The following is a 20,980-nucleotide window of genomic DNA, read 5'->3' on the forward strand; positions in this document are numbered from 1 at the left end:
AACAAGGCATTTAAAAAGGCCTAAATATAGAAAGAGCAGCAACTGAACCATACTTAGAAAAAGCCGAAGTGACCAACTTCTGGAATATAAAGAGAAGGTAGAAGTCTTTGCATGTGTGACTATATATACCTGAAAGCAAAGATAAGGGGAAATTAGGTATCTGCTTTGTATATATCTTGGGTCTACATATTGTGTATGCATTCTCTCCGTTTTTATCACTATTTCCCAAGTGCCTAGCACATAATAGGTCTAAAATTCCTATTAATAGAATGATGAATTTAAAGGGATTGGAAGAGTAAATTGTGTTGTCTTGTTTTTTAACTTAATTTTCTATTGTTCTGGGAGAGAATAGCATAATAGTAAGGGAATAGACCATAGAATTTTGAATAGACCATATCTAAATATCTTTAAATATGGCTAGGGATAGAAAAAAGGCAGTTCTAGGTATGGAGTCAGAATCCCGGAGTAGAAACCCCATCTTCGAGTCTTACCAGCTCTGCAATCTTGGCAGAGCCTCCGATTTGATCAGATGACTAAAATAAATACATTAAGCTTTAGCAATTTCCCAAGATCCCTTTCAGTCATCCCATTCAGTTATGTGTGACTCTTCATGACCCCATTTAGGGTCTCCTTGGCAAAGATATTGGAGTGGCTGCCATTTCCTTCTCTAGTTCATTTTACATGAGGAAACTAAGGCAAACAGAATTAAGTGACTTGCCCAGAGTCACACAGCTAATGTTGGAATCTCCATTTGAACTCAGGTCTTCCTGACTCCAGGTTCAGTGCAGTATCCACTTTGCCACGTAGCAAGTTCATCCATCTACTGAATTTTAAAAATAGGACTCAAAACCAGCCTTCCATATGACAAATCTAGTGATCCTCCCCCACCTCCACTGTCCCAAGATGACTTTCTTCTTAACAAAGAGGTTATAGTTAGATGGGGAAAAGAAGATAATTTTAAAGCATTCTCCATTTTGGAAGAGAGTAGATTCATTTGTGGAATGTAGGAAGTTGAGTTGGGCAACATGATGGCATTATGGTATAAGAACATACTCTAAGATTGAATAGAGGTGCAGAAAAGAAGGGAGATGAGACAGATTTATCTTTACTGTTCAGTATTGTCAAAGGCATTAGTTATTTTTATTTCTTCTTTCTTTTAAAAAATGTAGACAACTGTTACCTATCATTTACACATATGTTGAACTGAATAGTTACTATGGTACTTCCTTATTTTGCAAATGAGACACTTATGAAATATCATTAGTTTTTTTTTTATTCCACAAATAACTATAGATGAAAGCTGATGATTACAAGAAACAGTATATGAACACAGTGTGTTCCTTAATAAAATTAGGTATAGCTCTTAGAATCAGTGCTCCATTTACCTAGCTCTAGTGGGTTCATTATAAAGTAGTAATAGACTTTGAATAGATTATGAACAAATTAACAGATTTAAACAGATTATGATGAATTGTTAACATCTGAACATTCTTGACTTTAACAGCTTTTATTTGAAACAAAACTCACCAACCAAATAAAAAATAGGAAAAGAATAAATGATGTTTTATCATAAGTTATTTGCATTTCTTTTACCTGAAATTAAGTTGTGGTTTAATTCTCTCCATTCCTTTCAACCTCAAACATTCCAACCATCTGATGAAACCATACTTATACTAGTAATCCTTGGAGATCCAAAGAATATTGTTCACTTTTCAAATTCCCATGCAAATTCATTATAGAAAGGCTGTGCCTCTATTTTATCTTCAGGTCATTTCAAATTGAAAATATGACTCCCAGCAATAATTTCATTTGAAAGAAGTTCCATTTGAGAAGTGAAATAAATTTGCAGAACATGAATTTCTTCAGAAAAAATTTTTTAGCCTGTATTCAGTCTCAATTATTATTTTTGTGCACAAAAGAGTACTTCTTTGCACCCTTGATGTTCAAGAAAAGTTAATACAATTTTTATGGAGGAACTGGGGGACAGAGAAAATCTAGTTCAAAATTCTGACAGTATTATTGAGAAGTATAGGCCTTTCCTTAAATAAAATGAAATGTAATAGGAAAAGCACTGACATTAAGATCAAAAGATCTGGATTTAAATCCCAACTCTGCTATATTCTGCTTATATGACCTTAGGCAAATCACTTCTTTCAGGCTCAATTTTTTCATCAATAAAACAGTAAGATTGGTCAGTTCTAAATTTTGTGACAAATGGAAGAGTGCAGTGGTAGATAGAATGTGGGACTTAAAGTGTGGAGACCTGGGTTCAGATTTTGCTCAGATGCCTAACATGCAGGTCAGATGATGGACAAATCACCTCACATTCCAGGGCCCCAGGTCCTTCATCTATAAAATGAGAGTGATACTTGCACTATTTACCTTGCAGGGTTATAGGGAGGAAAGCCTTCTGAACACCTTAAGATATTACACAAGTAATTTCTAAGATTTTCTTTTTTTGGGGGTAGGGACTGTTTTTTCTTCTTTGTATATATAGTGTGTTTAGCACAGTACCTGGCACCTACTAGTCATTTAACAAATATTTATTGAATTACATTGAAAATTAACAATGTTAACATGTGGCTTTCTAATACAATATGTTGCCCAAAGGGATCCTTATAAATAATTTAGTGACCTCCCTTTCTAATTTGAGTTTGATACCACTGATGTAAAAAGCTCCTTGATGAACTTCCTCTACTAATATAAATTGTTACCTTCTCATTTAAGAGCAGAATCATAAAACCAGAATGTATCAAAGACCATGCTTGAATCTGGGTCTTGTAGTCTTATAGGAAGCTCTCTAAATATTATATCATGCGGTCTCTTAAGTTTACATATGGCTTTAAACTTTATGATTCTCTGGATGCTGAGTGCTTTTTCATGAACAGTAATTGGAGATATCATTCTCTGTTGCTATTATTTGAAATGTATATATTACCTATTCTATTAAACATTTTAGTGTATTTCATCAATTAACAAATTGATTTTATAATGGGAATTTTATAATAGACAATGCAGCTTTTAAAAAGGCAGTTGAACTGGTATACTTCTTGTCAGACTTCAAAAGTATAGTTATTTTTTCCTTTGTCTATTTAACCCAGGGAATGGATGGTTTCTTGAGAAGATTATTATTAAATTTAAAGAAGAAGAGGATCAAGAAGTTCTTTTTCCATGTGACAGGTATGTAATTCATTGATTAAAAAAAATTACACAAATTTTCATTATTACTGGGCATTGCCATTATCCCAAATGTTGTCTTTGAGCTTAGATTCCATGATAATTTTTCTACATATTTGTCTTTCTACATGTTGTTATTTATTAAATCTGGATATTTCATTCATCATAACTCTTGAGTCTCTTGAATCTTCTTTTTCTCTTCTCTTCTTTCTAGTCTTCCAAATCTGTTTTCTAGGCCTTTATTAGTTTATATGAATTACTTTAATCTCTCTTGCTGTTCTTTCTATTCCAAACTGTGCTGAATGTTATGTGATCCAAGTATCATTCTTATTTTCTAGATAAGGAAACCAAAACTGGGAGAGTTTATATATCTTGCCCCAAGCCAAACAGCAGTGGAAGGCAAGTCTAGGATCAAACTGAGGTCTCCTGAATGAAAGGGAAGATGTTCAGGTCACTAAATCATGTTGCCTCCCACTGCTAATGCCTCACTGACTCTTCCCATAAAAGATCTTGCAGATAAACAAGATTCTATAGAAGCTGTTCCTAAAATTCCTGTCTAGCTTTAATTGACCTTCCAGACAACACAATGGATACCTGCCTGAACCAAGAGTCAGGAAGACTGGACTTCAAATCCAGACTCTGACACTTGTTAGTTGTATTACTTAACCTATGTCTACTTCATTTCTCTAACTGCAAAATAAAGATAATAATAGCACCTACTTCACAGGCTTGGTGTGAAGATCAAATGAGATAATATTTATAAAGTACTTAACACAGTTCCTGACATATAGTAGACACTTAATAAATGCTTGTTCCTTTTCATGATTACTCCCCTTACTACATGTTCTTTGAACACAGCCTTTTTTCTGTTTCTTTATCCCAAGTGTATGAGAAAGCTTTATACTCCCCATCAGCAAGAACGCAGCTCTCTTTTCCTTAAAATAATAGTTTTAAGTCTAGCTCCTCCAGGAAACTTTTCTAATGAAGAGTTCTCCACTGAATAACACATTATCAAACTTATCTCTTTAGAGGCAAAGGATTGTGAAGGTAAGAATAATCTATTTGAAGTTAGGAAAGCAGGAGTCTATTTGCTGTTTTGTCATTCAGGATTTGAATCAATCAGTTAACCACTGTAACTCATGTTACTCAGAAGATAATCATACCCATCCTATTTATCTTTCCATCTACCTACCAGTCACTCTCATCATCTAATCCCTGTTACTCTCTCTCCCCCTCTCCCCTTGCCCTTTTCCTTTTCTCTTTTCCTTTTTCCCTTCCTTTCATCCTTTCTTTTTCCCTTCTTCTACTTCTCTCTCTCTCCCTCTCTTTGTCTGTCTTTCTTTCTCTTTTGTTATCTCCCTCTTTCCACCTGGACTGTGTGAAAATCTGGTCACTAAATATCTTAGAAAAGTATAAGTTTTTCTTTAATTTTAGGAAATTTTAATTTTTTTTTAAATTTTTTATTATATATATTTTTATAATATTATCCCTTGTATTCATTTTTCCAAATTATCCCCCCCTTCCCTCTACTCCCTCCCCCCGATGACAGGCAATCCCATACATTTTACATGCGTTACAATATAACCTAGATACAATACATGTGTGTAAATACCATTTTCTTGTTGCACAATAAACATTAGATTCCGAAGGTACATGTAACCTGGGCAGATAGATATTGGTGCTAACAATTTACATTCACTTCCCAGTGTTTCTTCTCTGGGTGTAGCTACCTCTGTCCATCATTGATCAACTGGAAGTGAGTTGGCTCTTCTTTATGTTGAAGATTTCCACTACCATCAGAATATATCCTCATACAGTATTGTTGTTGAAGTGTACAGTGATCTTCTGGTTCTGCTCATTTCACTCAGCATCAGTTGATGTAAGTCTCTCCAGGCCTCTCTGTATTCCTCCTGCTGGTCATTTCTTACAGAACAATAATATTCCATAACCTTCATATACCACAATTTACCCAACCATTCTCCAACTGATGGACATCCATTCATCTTCCAGTTTCTAGCTACAACAAAAAGAGCTGCCACAAACATTTTGGCACATATAGGTCCCTTTCCGCTCTTTAGTATTTCTTTGGGATATAAGCCCAGTAGTAGCACTGCTGGGTCAAAGGGTATGCACAGTTTGATAACTTTTTGGGCATAGTTCCAAATTGCTCTCCAGAATGGCTGGATTCTTTCACAACTCCACCAGCAATGTATTAGTGTCCAGGAAATTTTAATTTTTAAAAAATTTCTTTAATTTAATTAAAATTAAATTAAATTAAATTAAATTTTAATTTTTTTAGTTTAGGAAAAAATTCAGTTTTTTTTCATTGATACCATGATAGTGTAGTCGAAAGAACATTGAATTTGGAGTCAGAAAACTTGAGTTTTAATCCTGGCTTTGCTAACTTACTCCTTATACAACTTTGGAAAAGCTATTAAATTTCTGGGGCTCAGAATTTGTTCCTCTAGTTTTTAAATAAAGAACTAAATTAAGTAGAGATTCTAAATTCTGCAATCCTAAATTACCTTTGCAATTCCTTTATTTATGTATACTTTCATTGTCTGCATTTTCTTGAGCTTCTATGTGGACTACATTAGTTTCCAACTTAATTCCCCAGTTGAATTTGGAATTCAATCTTATATGTTGTGTCATTTAAGAAATACTCATGCCTACTTTTTTATCCAGCAATATTACTGCTAGGTCTATGTTATAGAGACATTTTTTTAAAAAGGAAAAAAAGGAAAAGGACCTATTTGGCAAAAATATGTATAGCATCTCTTTTGGGGGTGGCTAAAAATTAGAAATTGAAGGGATGCTCATCAATTGGGGAATAGCTAAACAAGTTGTGGTATAAGATTGTAATGGAATATTATTGTGTTATAAGAAATAACATGCAGGATGATATCAGGGTAACCTGGAAAAAATTACATGAACTGATGCATAATGAACAGAACTAGAAGACCCTTATCTACAGTAGCAGCAATATTGTTTGATAAAGGACTGTGACTTAGCTATACTTAGCAATACAATGATCTAAGACAATCCCAAAATATTAATGATGAACATCTGCAGTTTGAAAAAGAACTGCTACTGTTTGAAACAATTTTTCATTTATTTTCATTCTTTTTCTTTTCTTCTTATAGCAAATGACTAATATGGAAATGTTTTACATAATTGCTTATGCGTAATCCATATCTGACTACTTACCATCTCAAGGATGGGAAGGGGATGGAGAGAAGAATAGAATTTGAAATTCAAAACTTAAAAAAAATTTAAAAATGTTTTAACATGTAATTGGAAATTGTGTGTGTGTATATGTGTGTGTGTGTGAAATACTTGTTGATAAGCAAGTAAATTTTGTATCACCAACAGAGATATTCAGAAATATCAAAGTAATTAGGATTTTTTAGTTTTAAAAAATCTGTTTCCAATTAGACGTAAAACCAATGTTTAACATTTATTTTTAAAATTTTTGAGTTCCAGGCGTCTCTCTCCCTCCCTCCACTATTTTTTCTTAAAAAGGCAATCAATTTGATATATTATACATATGCAGCTATGTAAAACATATTTCCATATTAGTCATGTTGTGAAAGAAAATACCATCAAACCCAAGAAAAATAAAGTTTGAAAAGTATGCTTTGATCTGTATTCAGACTCCATCAGTTCTTTGTTTAGAAGAGGATAGCATTTTTCAACAAAAATCCTACCATAGATCATTGTATTGCTTACAATAGTCATTTAGTGTTCCACATTATGCAATATTGCTGTTGCTGTTTACAATGTTCTACTGGTTCTGCTCACTTCACTTTGCATCAGATTATGTATTGACTGATATTTTAAAATGTTCTTTTATAGCTATTAGTACTCATCTAAACCCAGAATTGGTGCAGTCTAAATTAAGCAATCTAATTTGGTATTTTGTTTTGTCTTAGCACATTTGTTTTAAAAGCATATAAAATACTATTGATAAAATAATGGGAGAAGTACAAAAGATATTTTAATTAAATTTCTAATATTTAATAAATTTTCTAATAAATTATTTTTTAATTACCAAAAGGTATCAAATAATATTTATATGCCTTTATTACCAAATTATAGTAAGTCAAATCCTGCTGGCAATTTTAAAAGAGATACTTAGATAGCAATGACCCAGTGACAAACTTGGGAAAATAACATTCATCAGGGAAAGGTGCTTTATAGTTTGCTATTTAAGCTTTTTCTATAAACGTTCTATCCATAGGTCATTTCAGTTATGTCTCACATTTTGTAATCCCCTTTGAGGTTTTCTTGGCAAAGATCCTTGTGTGGTTTGTCATTTCCTTCTCCAGCTTATTTTACAGATGAGGGAATTGAGGCAAACAGGGTTGAATGAATGGCCCAGGGTTACACAGCTAGTAAGTGTCTGAACACAGATTTGAACTAAGAAAATGAGTCTCTACCTTACAACAATAAACACAAACAAAACATACCCAGAGCAGCCATGTTGAAAAATGTATATATCATTCTGTACCTTGTATCCATCTCTTTCTGGAAATGGGTAACATGCTTCATCATAGGTCCTCTGGAGACATGATTGTTGATTGCTTCAATTATACTTCTTAAACATTAAAAGTTGATTTTTCCTTTAAAGTATCATCATCGTATATATTTTTCTCCTGGTTTGCTCTCTTCATTCTGCAACAATTCCAGATACCCAGGATTCTGTAAAATCATCTCTTTCACTTTGTTTTAAAACATAATAATATTCTATTCCATTAAATAAATAAATTCAAATAAATTTCATCACATTTAAAAAAGAAAAAAAAAAAAGATGAGTCTTTCTGACTTCAGCCCCAGCACTCAATCTACTATGCCATATAGCTGCTTTTTATAAAATTTATGCTAATGTACATGTTACTTCCTACCAACAGAATGTAAACTCCCTGAAGATGGGAACTATTTAATTTGTATATAAATATTCCCAGAGCCAAATGTGCCTGAAACATAGTAAATGATTGAAAAAATAAAAATCGTTGAGTGAATGAATGGAAGATTTAATTGATTTGATATGTATTGGTTACTTAGAAAAATAAGAAAATTATTTTAATCAATATCATTTGATTTTATAAAATCTAAGAACAAAATATTTAAATAAATGGATTCTCCAAAGAACTGACTTAACAACTACACTTTGTTAAGTAGAAAAATAAGTTTTTCTTCTCTTTTATAAAGGAAAGTGATTTTTAACATTTGCTCCATTTAATAGTTTCTGTAGTTTTTGAAGTTTTCTCTCACTTAAAATACATGGAGTTTCTGAAGACCTTGAAAAAATTCAAAATTGAATCAACATTTTTATTATAAGAATCTGCCAATACACTAGTGGTTTGCATGCCTGATTTTCTAATTTTAGTATGATAATGGCTCTTCATAGCAAAAAAAAAATATTAAAAAGTCACTTAATGGCCCCTTTGTATTTAGCTAAGCTGGTCATCAGACAGCAGATGTAATTTATCATCCAAGCTGTAATCAAAACTGCATCATTTGGTTGAGCCTGATGGGGACTTAAAAATTCTTTAAAAACATAGGCTCATTTCTATCCCATAGTGAGGCACCAAGCTTATACTGTAAAACTGCAGCACTTTATAGTTTGCAAAGCACTTTACTCACAACTCTATGAAGTAGATAGTGCAAATACTATTGTTTTTGTTTTATAGGTAATAAAAGAAACTCAGAGGTTAATTGGCTTGAACATGATCTCTTAAGAAAAGATATATTTATGTATACATATGTAGATATACACATACACATACCCACACATATCTTTCTTATCCCTGAGTCTTTGCTCTAATTCTGCTCCTAATTTGCCTTGCTATTCCTTATACTCCCCCTACCAGGGATCCCTCCTATTGTCTTCTTCCTTTCCCCTTTGCTACCCCATTTGCCCATCCCTCCTCCTTCTTTCTTTATAGATTTTGGAAAGTGCTATACCCTTTATGACTTATATGCAGTGTTGTCTATTTAACCCATTCCTGTTGCGAGTAGACTTTCAGAACTATGAGCCCTCCTCTCCTTTCTAATGCCTCTGTATCTGTTCTTTCTCTGCACCTCACTGGTATAACGTGATTACTATTTTTACCTTAACTTTGCCCCAGTCTTTCTTTTGATCTGCCCTATTGTTGATATCAATCTTAAACATATGGTGTTCATTTCCTATGTTAAAAAAATTTGTCCATATTGAATTCTTTGAAACTGATCTTTGATATTGGCTCTCATTTGTTAAATTTTCTATTAAGTTTGGGTTTGGTTGACAGAAAGTCCCAAATAATCTGCAAGTTTGTTGAATGTCCATTTTTTCTTGTTCAATAGTATATATAATTTTGCTGGATGTGATATTTTTGGCTACAGGTCTAATTTTTTTGATTGTCAGTAGATATGATTCCAGGACCTATGGTCTTTTATTGTGGCCACTGATAAGTCCTGTACAATTCTAATTGTAGCTTCAGGTTATTCGAATTGCTTTTTTTCTTGTTTCTTGCAAAATGTTCTTTTTAATCTGGGGGTTTTCAAAATCTGGCAATGATATTCCTATGTGATTTCCACAAGGAATCTTGTAGAGGTAGTGATTGGTGGATTTTTTCCTATTTCTTCTTTCCCCTCATGTTCTATCATTCCAAGCAATTTTCATGGATTATTTCTTGCATTATTAGGTGAAGATATATATATATATATATATATATATATATATATATATATATATATATATATATATATATATATATATATATATATATATATATATATATATATATATATATTGGTCACAACTTGCAGGCAGTCCAATTTAATCTTATATTATTTTCTTCTTGATATGCTTTCCAGATCTGTCGTTTTTTCTTTTATTTCACATTCTGTTCTATTTTTTTTTCATTTTTATAATCTGTTTTGTTATTTCTTGGTCTCTCATAGCTTCACTAACTTCCCTTTATCCAGTTCTAATTTTCAAAGATTTATTTTCATCTTTGAGACTTTGTATCTCCTTTTCTAGCTGTTCAACTTTTTTTCATAATCTTCTTGTTTTTCTTGGATGGTTTTCATTTTTTCCTCAATGTATCTCATTTTATCTTTAAATAATTTTTGAGTTCTATAAATTCTCTTTGGATAGGGAGTCATTTTTGGGGGGTAGAAGGTTTTTTTTTTCAGTGTCCTTCTCTGAAGATGAACCACCTCCACTCCTTCCCTGTTCCCATAGTAGTTTCTATGATGGGATTCTTTCTTCTTTGCCAATTCAATTTTTTAAAAATAAGTGTATTAGTGAAAGTACCTTCAATATCTGGGTTGGAAGGATTCAACTCTCCCCTCTAATCAGGAACCCCAAACCATGAGATTTCCCCTCCACCAAGTGCTTGTCTTCAGCAGCATCCCTGCCCCACTTCTTTTGTATTTACAGGTACTTCTGGTGGCAGGGCCATGTCCCTACAGCACAGCTGGGCCTGGTATTCCCAATCAACTGAGGTTCCCTCAGTTGTCCCAAACTCAGGCCCCTTTCCACAAACAGTCCAGAGGAGGTGAAAGTTTCTGTGGTTCCTATTATGACTCCATCTACACCCAGCTATCCCCAAGGCTTCCTACTTGGCAATTTCTGTGGAGAAAGCCTGGAGGTGTTTGCACTTCATATGGGTTAATCCTCTCCTCTAATGCTTTCTTCTCTCCCATTGCATCAGGAGGACTCCTGTTCTGCCCCAAGTCATCTTGATATTTTATCAATCTATGTTCCACCTGAGTTGCAAATTCATTCTATTTGTGGGGGAAATCTGGAGAGCTTGACATTCATCAACTTACACCACCATCTTCCAAGACTCCTCCCCAGAAGACTGAATTCTTAAGAATAATTTGACATGGCTTTAATTCTTAGGAGTTCTTATTTTTGAAAAAAAATTATCTGCAATAGAGCTTAACACATTTTTGCTTATTTCATTTTCCTTTCTTAGAAATGCATTTCATATCAATTACTTTATCCCATTAATTAGTTTGCTATTGTCCACACAGGTGGCTGGATGAGTACCAAGATGATGGGAAGACTGAGAGAGAGCTGCTTTCAAAAAGTAAGTAGAGTGAATAGAAGTTAATTGATGAATAACTTAATTAAAAGGTTGATTGATTCTACAGTTACAATCTTATTTTTCAAAGGCTATCAACCTTGTGACAATGTTGTATTTGACCCTATCTGATATTCAGGAAAAGATCTTGGACTAGGATCAGTTTGTTCTTAATAAATTAATTTCCTTCAAGACTTTCAGTTGTGGTAAAGGCTGTAGCATTAATTCATCTGACCACAAATTCATCTACTAATTTATAAGAAGCATTTTTTTCAATATATGTGGCTTAAATAAATAACTTGAATAGGAATTTCCTGGTCAATATACATAACCTTCACTAGCTAGAAGTCTAAAGTGTTAGACTGCCTAGTGGTTAGAGGGAGAGCCTAAAAGTCAAGAAGATTTGGATTTGAGTCTTGCCTCTGATATACATTAAATGTCTTATTCAAATCACTTAAGAAAGTTATTCCTTAGTGCCTTCAGGCAATTGTCAAAGATTAAAAATTGATGAAGTTCTTTTCTAACGTTTGTTACAATATTATCTCTATTCAAATATGCATCTCAGAGTCTTGCATAGTAGATATTAATCCTCAAGTATTCTTATTTGGTTTGCATGCAATTTCTATTTTTCCAGCATATAACTAATCCTTGAATTCAGAAAAAAGTCAAAAGCTTTGCTTTGACTTAAAATAGTATAATTGTAACAATTAAATAAAGGTGGCATAACTTTTATGTAATCAATACAGCATTTCCAGGTGGTTTGTTTAATAATTGCTAGATAAATAATGAGTTGTTCTTTTTATTCCTAGGATGCTTGAGCACATTTTTCCTATCTCTGCCAATATATTATTATATAATTGTTTCTAGATTTTTTATTGATATAAACTGTGAAAGCCTTATATAATACATATAATATTATAAGATTAGCCTATATTTTTGAAGTCTTATTATTTTTGTCAATAAATATGTGATACCTACTGTTAAAAATAGATGGGATCAAAACTGTATCAGATAAGAAATTGGTAAAGGTGCTTTGCTAATAATTCATGGACCACTGTGAAGAACTGTAGCCAATAATCATGGATATTAATAGACCCACTCCTCTCCAATTTTGCAGTTTCAGTCACTTCCTTTGACATTACTGTCCTGTTTTTCATATTAATGGTACACAATCTTTCTGTTTTACATTGCCACATGTTTTGAACTTCTTTGCTTGGCATTGAAGACCCTCTACAATTTGGTCTTAGCTTTATCCCTTACCTATCTTTTACACTATACTAACTGCTACCTTCCAGGCAAGTTGGTTTATTGTCTTTTCCTACAACCATTTCCCACCTCTGGAACATACCTTGATTTTTCCTGCCTCAATATCTTTATTTATACTGATCCCTGTACCTCAGTCAATCAATCAGTTATTGAACAAATATTTATCAAGCATCCACAATGTCCCAGGAACTATGGTAAGCATTAGGAATGCAAAGAAAATAGGAAAAAAGAATCCTTGCTCCCAAGAAGTTTACATTCTGTTGGCTGAAACAACTCGCACAAAATAAGGGTAAAATGTCACTCACTTTATTTGCAAAAGGCATCATGTTAGGGGTTGTAGAGAAGTACAAAGGAAAGATCCAGTAAAAGCACTCTGGGAAAATTTGAAATCATTTTTCAGCTGGGATATTTTCATAAAGGAGATGGTAACTAAGATAAGTTTTTGGAAAAAAATATTTTGAAATATCAAGAGGCAGAAGTAAGGAAGAAATATATCCCAGGGAGAAATTACTATAACTAGAAGATTGGATAAGCTCAGGAATGACTAGATGAAAGACCAATCTTGTTGGATCATAGAGTATTTTTTAAAATTTTATTTATTTTTTTGACAGTATATATGCATGAGTAATTTTTTTATAACATTATCACTTATATTCATTTTTCCAAATTATCCCTTTCCTCCCTCTACTCCCTCCCCTAGATGACAGGCAATCCCATACATTTTACATGTGTTACAATATAACCTAGAGACAATATATGTGTGTAAATACCATTTTCTTGTTGCACATTAAGTATTAGATTCCGAAGGTGTAAGTAACCTGGGTAGATAGACAGTAGTGCTAACAATTTACATTCACTTCCCAGTGTTCCTTCTCTGAGTGTAGTTATTTCTGTCCATCATTGATCAACTGGAAGTGAGTTGATCTTCTTTATGTTGAAGATATCCACTTCCATCAGAATACATCTTCATACAGCATTGAAGTGTACAGCGATCTTCTGGTTCCATTCATTTCACTCAGCATCAGTTGATGTAAATCTCTCCAAGCCTCTCTGTAGTCATCCTGCTGGTCATTTCTTACAGAGCAATAGTATTCCATAACCTTCATATACCATAATTTACCCAACATTCTCCAATTGATGGACATCCATTCATCTTCCAGTTTCTAGCTACAAAAAAAGAGCTGCCACAAACATTTTGGCACACACAGGCCCCTTTCCCTTCTTTAGTATTTCCTTGGGATATAAGCCCAGTAGTAGCACTGCTGGATCAAAGTGTATGCAAAGTTTGATAACTTTTGGGGCATAATTCCAGATTGCTCTCCAGAATGGTTGGATTCTTTCACAATTCCACCAACAATGTATTAGTGTCCCAGTTTTCCCACATCCCCTCCAACATTCATCATTATTTGTTCCTGTCATCTTAGCCAATCTGACAGGTGTGTAGTGGTATCTCAGAGTTGTCTTAATTTGCATTTCTCTGATCAGTAGTGATTTGGAACACTCTTTCATAGATCATAGAGTATTTTTAAAGGGAATAATAGGAAATAAAGATGTAAAAATTAGTTGGAGCCAGATTGTAGAAGTCATTAAATCCCGGATAATCAGAAAATGTCATCTAAGTCTATGTTTCTTTGGTCATCCTGCCCCTAAGAAAATTAATTCAGTCTGGAAAAACTGGATATTTCACTTCTAGAGGTAAAATCTCAATTATGAACAGAGAAAGGACAAATCTGCTCATCAGTGAAAGGGAAAGGAAAAAAATTGGAGAAACTAGTGCACATAGAACATAAGGATTTTCAAAGTGGAAAGCAGGAAAGAAGGAAAATGTCATGTTTTTTGTTTGTTTCTTTTTTCCCTATTTGCAGAGTATAAACTGGATTCAAAAAAATTGATATTGAAAAAACTGATAGGATATAATTCTTCAGAAATTTTGGTAAGGTGATAAAACCATGACAATAAAATCACCATTAAGGACTTTAAAAATTTTTCAGTGTGGCATCCATTTCTTAAAAAATCATCACTTTGGGGCAGCTAGGTGGCACAGTGGATAGAGCACCAGCCTTCAAGTCAGGTGAACCTGAGTTTAAATCTGGTCTAAGACACTTAACACTTCCTAGTTTGTGATCCTGGGCAAATCACTTAACCCCAATTGCCTCAGCAAAAACTAAAAAAAAAAAATAAAATTAAGAAAAAATTAAAATCATCATTTTGTTTTTATCTTTTATATATGAAATAGGGGGTAGAATAGAATTCACAATGCACTTACCTTATTTACTTAAATTAGTCAACCATGATACTGGTGTGTTGATAGCATCAATACATAGCATTTACATAGTGCTTTAAGGTTTTCAAAGCACTTTACACATATTAAGCCATTTTCTCAACAATCCGGGAAGGTAGGTGCTTATTAATATTCCCATTTTCCAAATGAAGAAATTGAGGTAGGTAGAAGTTAAATGGCTTGATCAGGGTGTTACACAGCTGCTAAGTGTTTGTACCACCTACTTGCCTAAGCTGAAAATTTACTACAGTGATCTGAATACAGGCCATCTTCCCCGCCTCTCAATTGACTTAGACAAAATTTGAGAAGACTAAGAATGATGCTCTTATTATATGAAATGATAGCAACGAGAACAAAAATGTTAAAAATAAAATATTTTATTTCAATTAAATGAAAACTTGGCACAAATATATATATATGTGTGTGTGTGTGTGTGTGTGTGTGTGTGTGTTTATCTATATGTTTTATATGGTAACCGTGTATAATTATTTTTCAGTATGTATATATAACCATATATATATATGCATATACATATGCATATACATATATACACACATATTGATATTTCTTTTCCAAGAGTACTCAATGTAAGACTTCAGAATATATTAGGTATTGATTTATATTCTATTTAACAAAGGCTATATTAAAATTCAACACTAATACCATGTTTCAGGTACTGGGAATACAAAAACAAGATGAAACAATGCCTTCCCTCCAGGAATTAAATGTTTTCTTCTGGGGGGATACAGCATGTACATGGCCTTGTAAATATAAATATGAAGCCACTCAAGACTCACCATGGTGAATTGGATAAAAAAGTTGATTTTGGAAATGGAAAACATGGACTCAAGGTTCCACCCACCTCTGATACATACTGACCTTAGGAAATTTGTTTAGTCTCTCAACATATCAAGCAAAACTATTTTGGAGGATATGTACCAACTGCATCAGGTTGCTTACTGGAAGCAACCTATTTTGATAAAATCAAGGGCCTGTCAGAAAAGAAAAGAAGAGAAAAGAAAAGAAAAAAAAAAGGAAGGAAGGAAGAAGAATAGGAAGAAAAAAAGAAAAAAGGGAAAGAAAGAAAGAAAGAAGAATGCAAAGAAAGTGAAGAGAGTACTAATAATTAGGGTATTCAGGAAACACATCTTATAGCTGGAGCTTGGAACTTGACTTGAGGCATTGGAAGCTAAGAAGCAGGGGTGAAAAGGGAATGTATTCTAGGCACATATGACAGCCTTTGCAAAGCAACAGAGATGACAGATGACAAGTCATGTTTGGGCATCAGCTAGTAATCCAGTTTGGCTGGAAAACATAGTTTATTAAGGGAAATAATAGGAAATATGCCTGGAGAGATGGGTGAGAGCCAGATTCTAGGGAACTCTAAATGCCAAACATTTAAAGCCAAAAGAGGACTCTAAAGTTTTAGTCTAGAGGAAACACAATTAAGATCTTTTGAGTGAAGAAGTGACATGGTCCCATATGCATCTTAGAAATATTAATTTAGCAACAGTGTGAAGGATATATTAGAGAGGTCATACTCTTTTATGTTCAGAATCAGAGAGAACAATTAGGAGACTCTTACAATAACATAAATGAAGAGTTAGGCAGGCCTGAATGAATGATAGAGATTTTATGAATGTTGAATAAAAAACACCACTTTGCAGTTTTACTACTCACTATTATATGTAGGTGATTAATGGATTGCTTGTTTACTGATTTTTTTAAAGGGCTTTAACATGAGTTATTTCATCCTCATTAACAAAATATTTACATGAGACCAGATGTGGGGCTGTCTTATTCCCACATTATAGTTGTGAAACTAAGAGTTAGGGAAATTCTGTCTAAGAAATGTGCCTAAAGTGGTAGGGATCTTTGCTAGGATAATCTCATAATAAACACAAGTATATTGTATAGGCAATGATAGGGCATTGTTAAAGAGTGACAGTTTAATCTGAAGGATATACAACTTCTTTCTTTGTGCAGCAGATGCAGTGCTTTTATTGGCAAAAAGTGACACTTTTCAGCAAATATTATCTGCTATAGTTAAGGAGAAATCTGTAGTTTTCAGAGAAATCTGTAATTTTCTGTTGATAATCCCCTTGAACAGTTAAATTTTAATTCTCTTCCAGTAACAAAGAAACCTCCACAGGTGGTCCTTCTTTTTAAATTGATGCTAGTGAAAGGAGACTCATTATGATTCCAAGAGGCAGTGAAAGTCAGTGTGCTGAGCATTGGACCAGAAGTTCAGAAGATGTGAATATTAATCTTGATTCCAGCAGTAACTTAGCCAGTGACACTGGATACATAATAAAGGTATCCTCAGAACTTTATTTCCTTGCCTGCAAAATGAGAATGAACACATCCTACCAATTTGTGCATGCCTTTTATATCAAGTGGCAGCAGCATTGATCATTGAATCCTAATAATGTCCCCTCTAATTATCAATTTAATATATATGTGGGGGATGAGGAAAGGATCACAAATTCATCAGTTATCATTTGTAAGTCTTGTCTTAAACTCTTGTCTTGACAAATAGTGTTTAATTGGATGTTTTGGGAACTCCTCACAATTCTTTAAGAAAAACTCATTCTTTCTTTCCACTTGCTTTTATGAGTTCTGTTCCTACCCTAGTGAGATATTCTTTAGGGAAAAAGGAGGACTTGAAAGATGTTTTGTTTCAGTTAATGTCACTTTTGATAGATAGAAAAAAAGCTTCTTCAAGAAGCCATATTTAGGCGAAAATAGATTTTAGAGACAACACTAGAACTTTTTGTCAAAATGTATCTAAGCTTTCTTGGATTATTTGGAAACTAAAAAAATTAGTTTAGAAACCTGAGCATAATCTTTTGATTGATTCAATTAAAATAGAAGTGATAAAATTACAAATATCATCAGCTCAATATAATTAAATTCAAGAAAACGTATTAAAATACCTACTATGTGTCTGGAACTATACTGAGGTATTGAAGATAAAAAGAAGATTGAGAAAATACCCTCTACCCCCAAAAAAGCAACATACAGTGTTCATAATTTTTTAAAATTATGTTGAGGAAGTATAGTAAGTAAGTAGATAAGTATATATGCTATGTTAATTTGAGCAAGGAGTTAATTTGAGTAGTGAAATAACTATGGGGAGATAGGCTTCCCATAGGATTCTGTCTGTGGCATTAACCCAATAATCTAGTCATTCGATGAGAAGAAACTACTTCAGCTTCATTGATGGATATTCTAAGGGATCTGAAGTACTTCCCCATTTCCTAGGTATTATCTTAGATACTAAGGCTGTAGGAGGCAAGAAGGGAATGACTGTCCTGGATGAAGACAACCAGAATTCTCCTTAGGCAAATATGGACAAATTATCAGTGTTATATAGGGAAAAATTTAGCATTAGTGTTTTTTACATAATTGTTTTTGTATAATTTGAAGTACAAGCATTTACTAAAATGTCCATTAAAAAAATCTCAACACATTTTTGTTGCAGAATTGTCAGCTGTTGCATTTTTTCATTTGAAAAGAAACATTATTTAGGAAAAGGAACTGTTTAGACTTGCAGAATCTTTTTCCCTCTTGGTGTGAATGTAAAGTTAAAAAAGCTTGTCTGAGTTCTTTAATTCCTTTTATAGATTTCAGGGGTGTTATTTAAGGACAGTGATAACCAAACTGCTTCCACCAAGGACTCCTTTGGGCCTTCTAATTAAGTTCTATGGACTCTTTACCATTTCTATTTTTATATCCAGGTTTCCCTTACTGTTCTCTCCCATGGTTTTAACTTCATGCTAACACAATATCATTCTTTTCCCTTTCTAGTGTATTTCCAATTAACTATCATTTTCTATCACTTTCACCTCAAAATACATCTCATAGTGTCATGAGCTGGAAAGGAGCTAAGACACTATTGAGTCCAGGTCTCTCATTTTACAAATGAAAAAATTGCGGTCCCAATATGTATTCAATGATTCATTCATGATTACAAAATGTTGAACCGAGGTCTTCCAACACCAAATCCAGTGGTGTTTTCACTGTATTGTGTTGTTTCCTTGATGTATATGATGAGTAAGAGTTTCTTTGTTATATAATGGAAATTTCTAAGACAATGAAAACAGATGTTTAATTTGTGCTGTTCAGTGATTAGCACTTCTATGCTGGGTAGTGCCAAGTTATGGTTTTAAAGATTTTATACAAGTGAATCCTCTTTCACAATTTCAAAGCATTTACTATCTGATAGCAATAATAATTACTTCCATTTTCTAGGAATAGGAAATGAAATGCTGAGACATCAAACAACTTGCTCAAAGTCACCTGCTAAAGTTTAGGTCTTATTTCTAACCACAGCTGCATCCTTTTAAATAAATGAGGATGAACATGTAGCTGTCTCTTTATATTCACCCAATGCAGGATGTCAGGGTCCCCATATGAATATATCTTTAGCAGTACTTTTTCACTCATGCCTTCTATGTCTGATTACTTTAAAAGCAATGCCTCTAGAAGTGGCAGAAGGAGACTTTTCTCTCTTTTGATTCTATGGCACTAGTAATTACAAGCTCAAAAGGCAATTGATGATCACATTCCACACTACTTTTGCCTATGCTGTTTTATAAGTCTCATTTGCCCAGGATCACAAAGTTAGTGTCTGAAGCTGTCCTTTGATCACAAAGGTGAGGAAAATGAACTTATAACAATGTGACTAATAGGAATAAATGGACTAGTTAGCAAAAAAAATTGAAGATAGAATTTTATTGTTTTTGGTCAAAATTTCTTGTCAAATTTATATCTATCCACAGATTTTTGAGCTAGATGGAAATATAACTAATATATGGTATAACCCCATTTGTTCTGTAGATGGAAAAAACTGAGCTGAAAGAGTAGTTGTTACCTGCCCAAGTATTAAGCCAAGGAAGAGGAAGAATTAACAAAAGCATTGTCATCATCGGAAGTTCTAGGATAAACAGAGTCAAAAGTGTTTCATGATACAAAAATGTATAATGCTAAATTTCATGAAGGGAATAAATAGGCCAACATCCCTCCACTAAGACCATTGGGTCTCAACTATTTTCTCTGAATTTTAAGAGTTTGTTATCAATTAATGAACAAACATTTATTAGATTCTATAATACAGACACTTTGCTAAGTGCTAGGGATGAAAAGAAAAACAGTCCTTAACCTTAAAGATTTAACATTTTAGTGGAGGAGACAACATGAATATAGAAAAAGATGTATAAAGGTCATATTCAGGGTCATACTTGGAAGAACAGCACTAGCAGTTGTGGGTGGGGAAATCTGGGGAAAATCCTCCTTTAAAAACAACTCTGGAACACTGTCATGAAGATAGTTAACAAATGTCAGAGGCAGAGGTGGGAAGGCAGAAGTATTCCAGGAATAGGGGATAGCCAAAGAAAAAAGCAAAGAAAAGGGAAATGGAACATAGTATGTGAAGAGCATCAAGCCAATATGACTGGACCACAGAGTGGGTAAAGAGTAATTTCTTAAATTGTCACAATAAAATCAAATTATACTTGTGTCCTTTAAGTATATCCATAAATGTTCACTTGACTAGAGAAGACTGTTGAAATCAGCCTTTAATCATATTGGTAGGAACTGTCTGGTAATAGATTGCCAATAGCTTGGTATGAACCAAGTTGCTTAGCTTTTTTAATCAACAGACATTTATTAAGCACTTACTGAAATAGTAAAAAGGTACCAGAAGTGATAAATAGATTTGGAATAGCATAATTATAAAAGAATATTATATAAAAATAGTACAATAGAGATTCAGTTATAGTTCAACCAATTGTAAAAAATCAAGTCAGACATTCGTCACAGGTTACAAAGGTTTGCCTATTTTATTGTTTTGCGAAAATAGCTTCACAAGACTCGAGCAAATACAAGGCAAGACAGTCATACTGAATGAGCAGTTAACAAGGAGAAAGACAAATTCCCTAGTGGAACTCACAATTAACAGGGAGTAAGAAGTCATTAAAGAAACTCTGTATTTCTCTGCTTCTGCATTTTGGGAAAAAAAAACAAACCAACAAATAAAACCCCCACAATTATAGCTTTCATTGGTATGGGCAATTTGTCTACCAGTCTAAATGGTAAAACTGCTTGAATTTTCTTGATCCCTTAGCAATGAAATTGTTGCCAAAATCATCCATAATCCCTCACTTTCTCAATTTGAATC

At 33.3% G+C, this 20,980-nt stretch overlaps 1 protein-coding gene across 3 annotated transcripts in view; it reads left to right on the forward strand.

The window, feature by feature from the left end:
- Window positions 1-20,980, forward strand: part of LOC141549101 (lipoxygenase homology domain-containing protein 1-like) — a 598,160-nt gene that overhangs the window by 396,934 nt on the left and 180,246 nt on the right. For all 3 annotated transcript variants that reach the window (XM_074278423.1, XM_074278432.1, XM_074278441.1), the window contains exons 30-31: window positions 3,102-3,180; window positions 11,203-11,258. In XM_074278423.1, coding sequence (XP_074134524.1) covers window positions 3,102-3,180; window positions 11,203-11,258 — 135 coding nt within the window. The remainder of the gene's footprint in view (window positions 1-3,101; window positions 3,181-11,202; window positions 11,259-20,980) is intronic.

This window comes from Sminthopsis crassicaudata, chromosome 1, assembly GCF_048593235.1.
Source record: "Sminthopsis crassicaudata isolate SCR6 chromosome 1, ASM4859323v1, whole genome shotgun sequence".
Taxonomy (NCBI): Eukaryota; Metazoa; Chordata; class Mammalia; order Dasyuromorphia; family Dasyuridae; genus Sminthopsis; species Sminthopsis crassicaudata.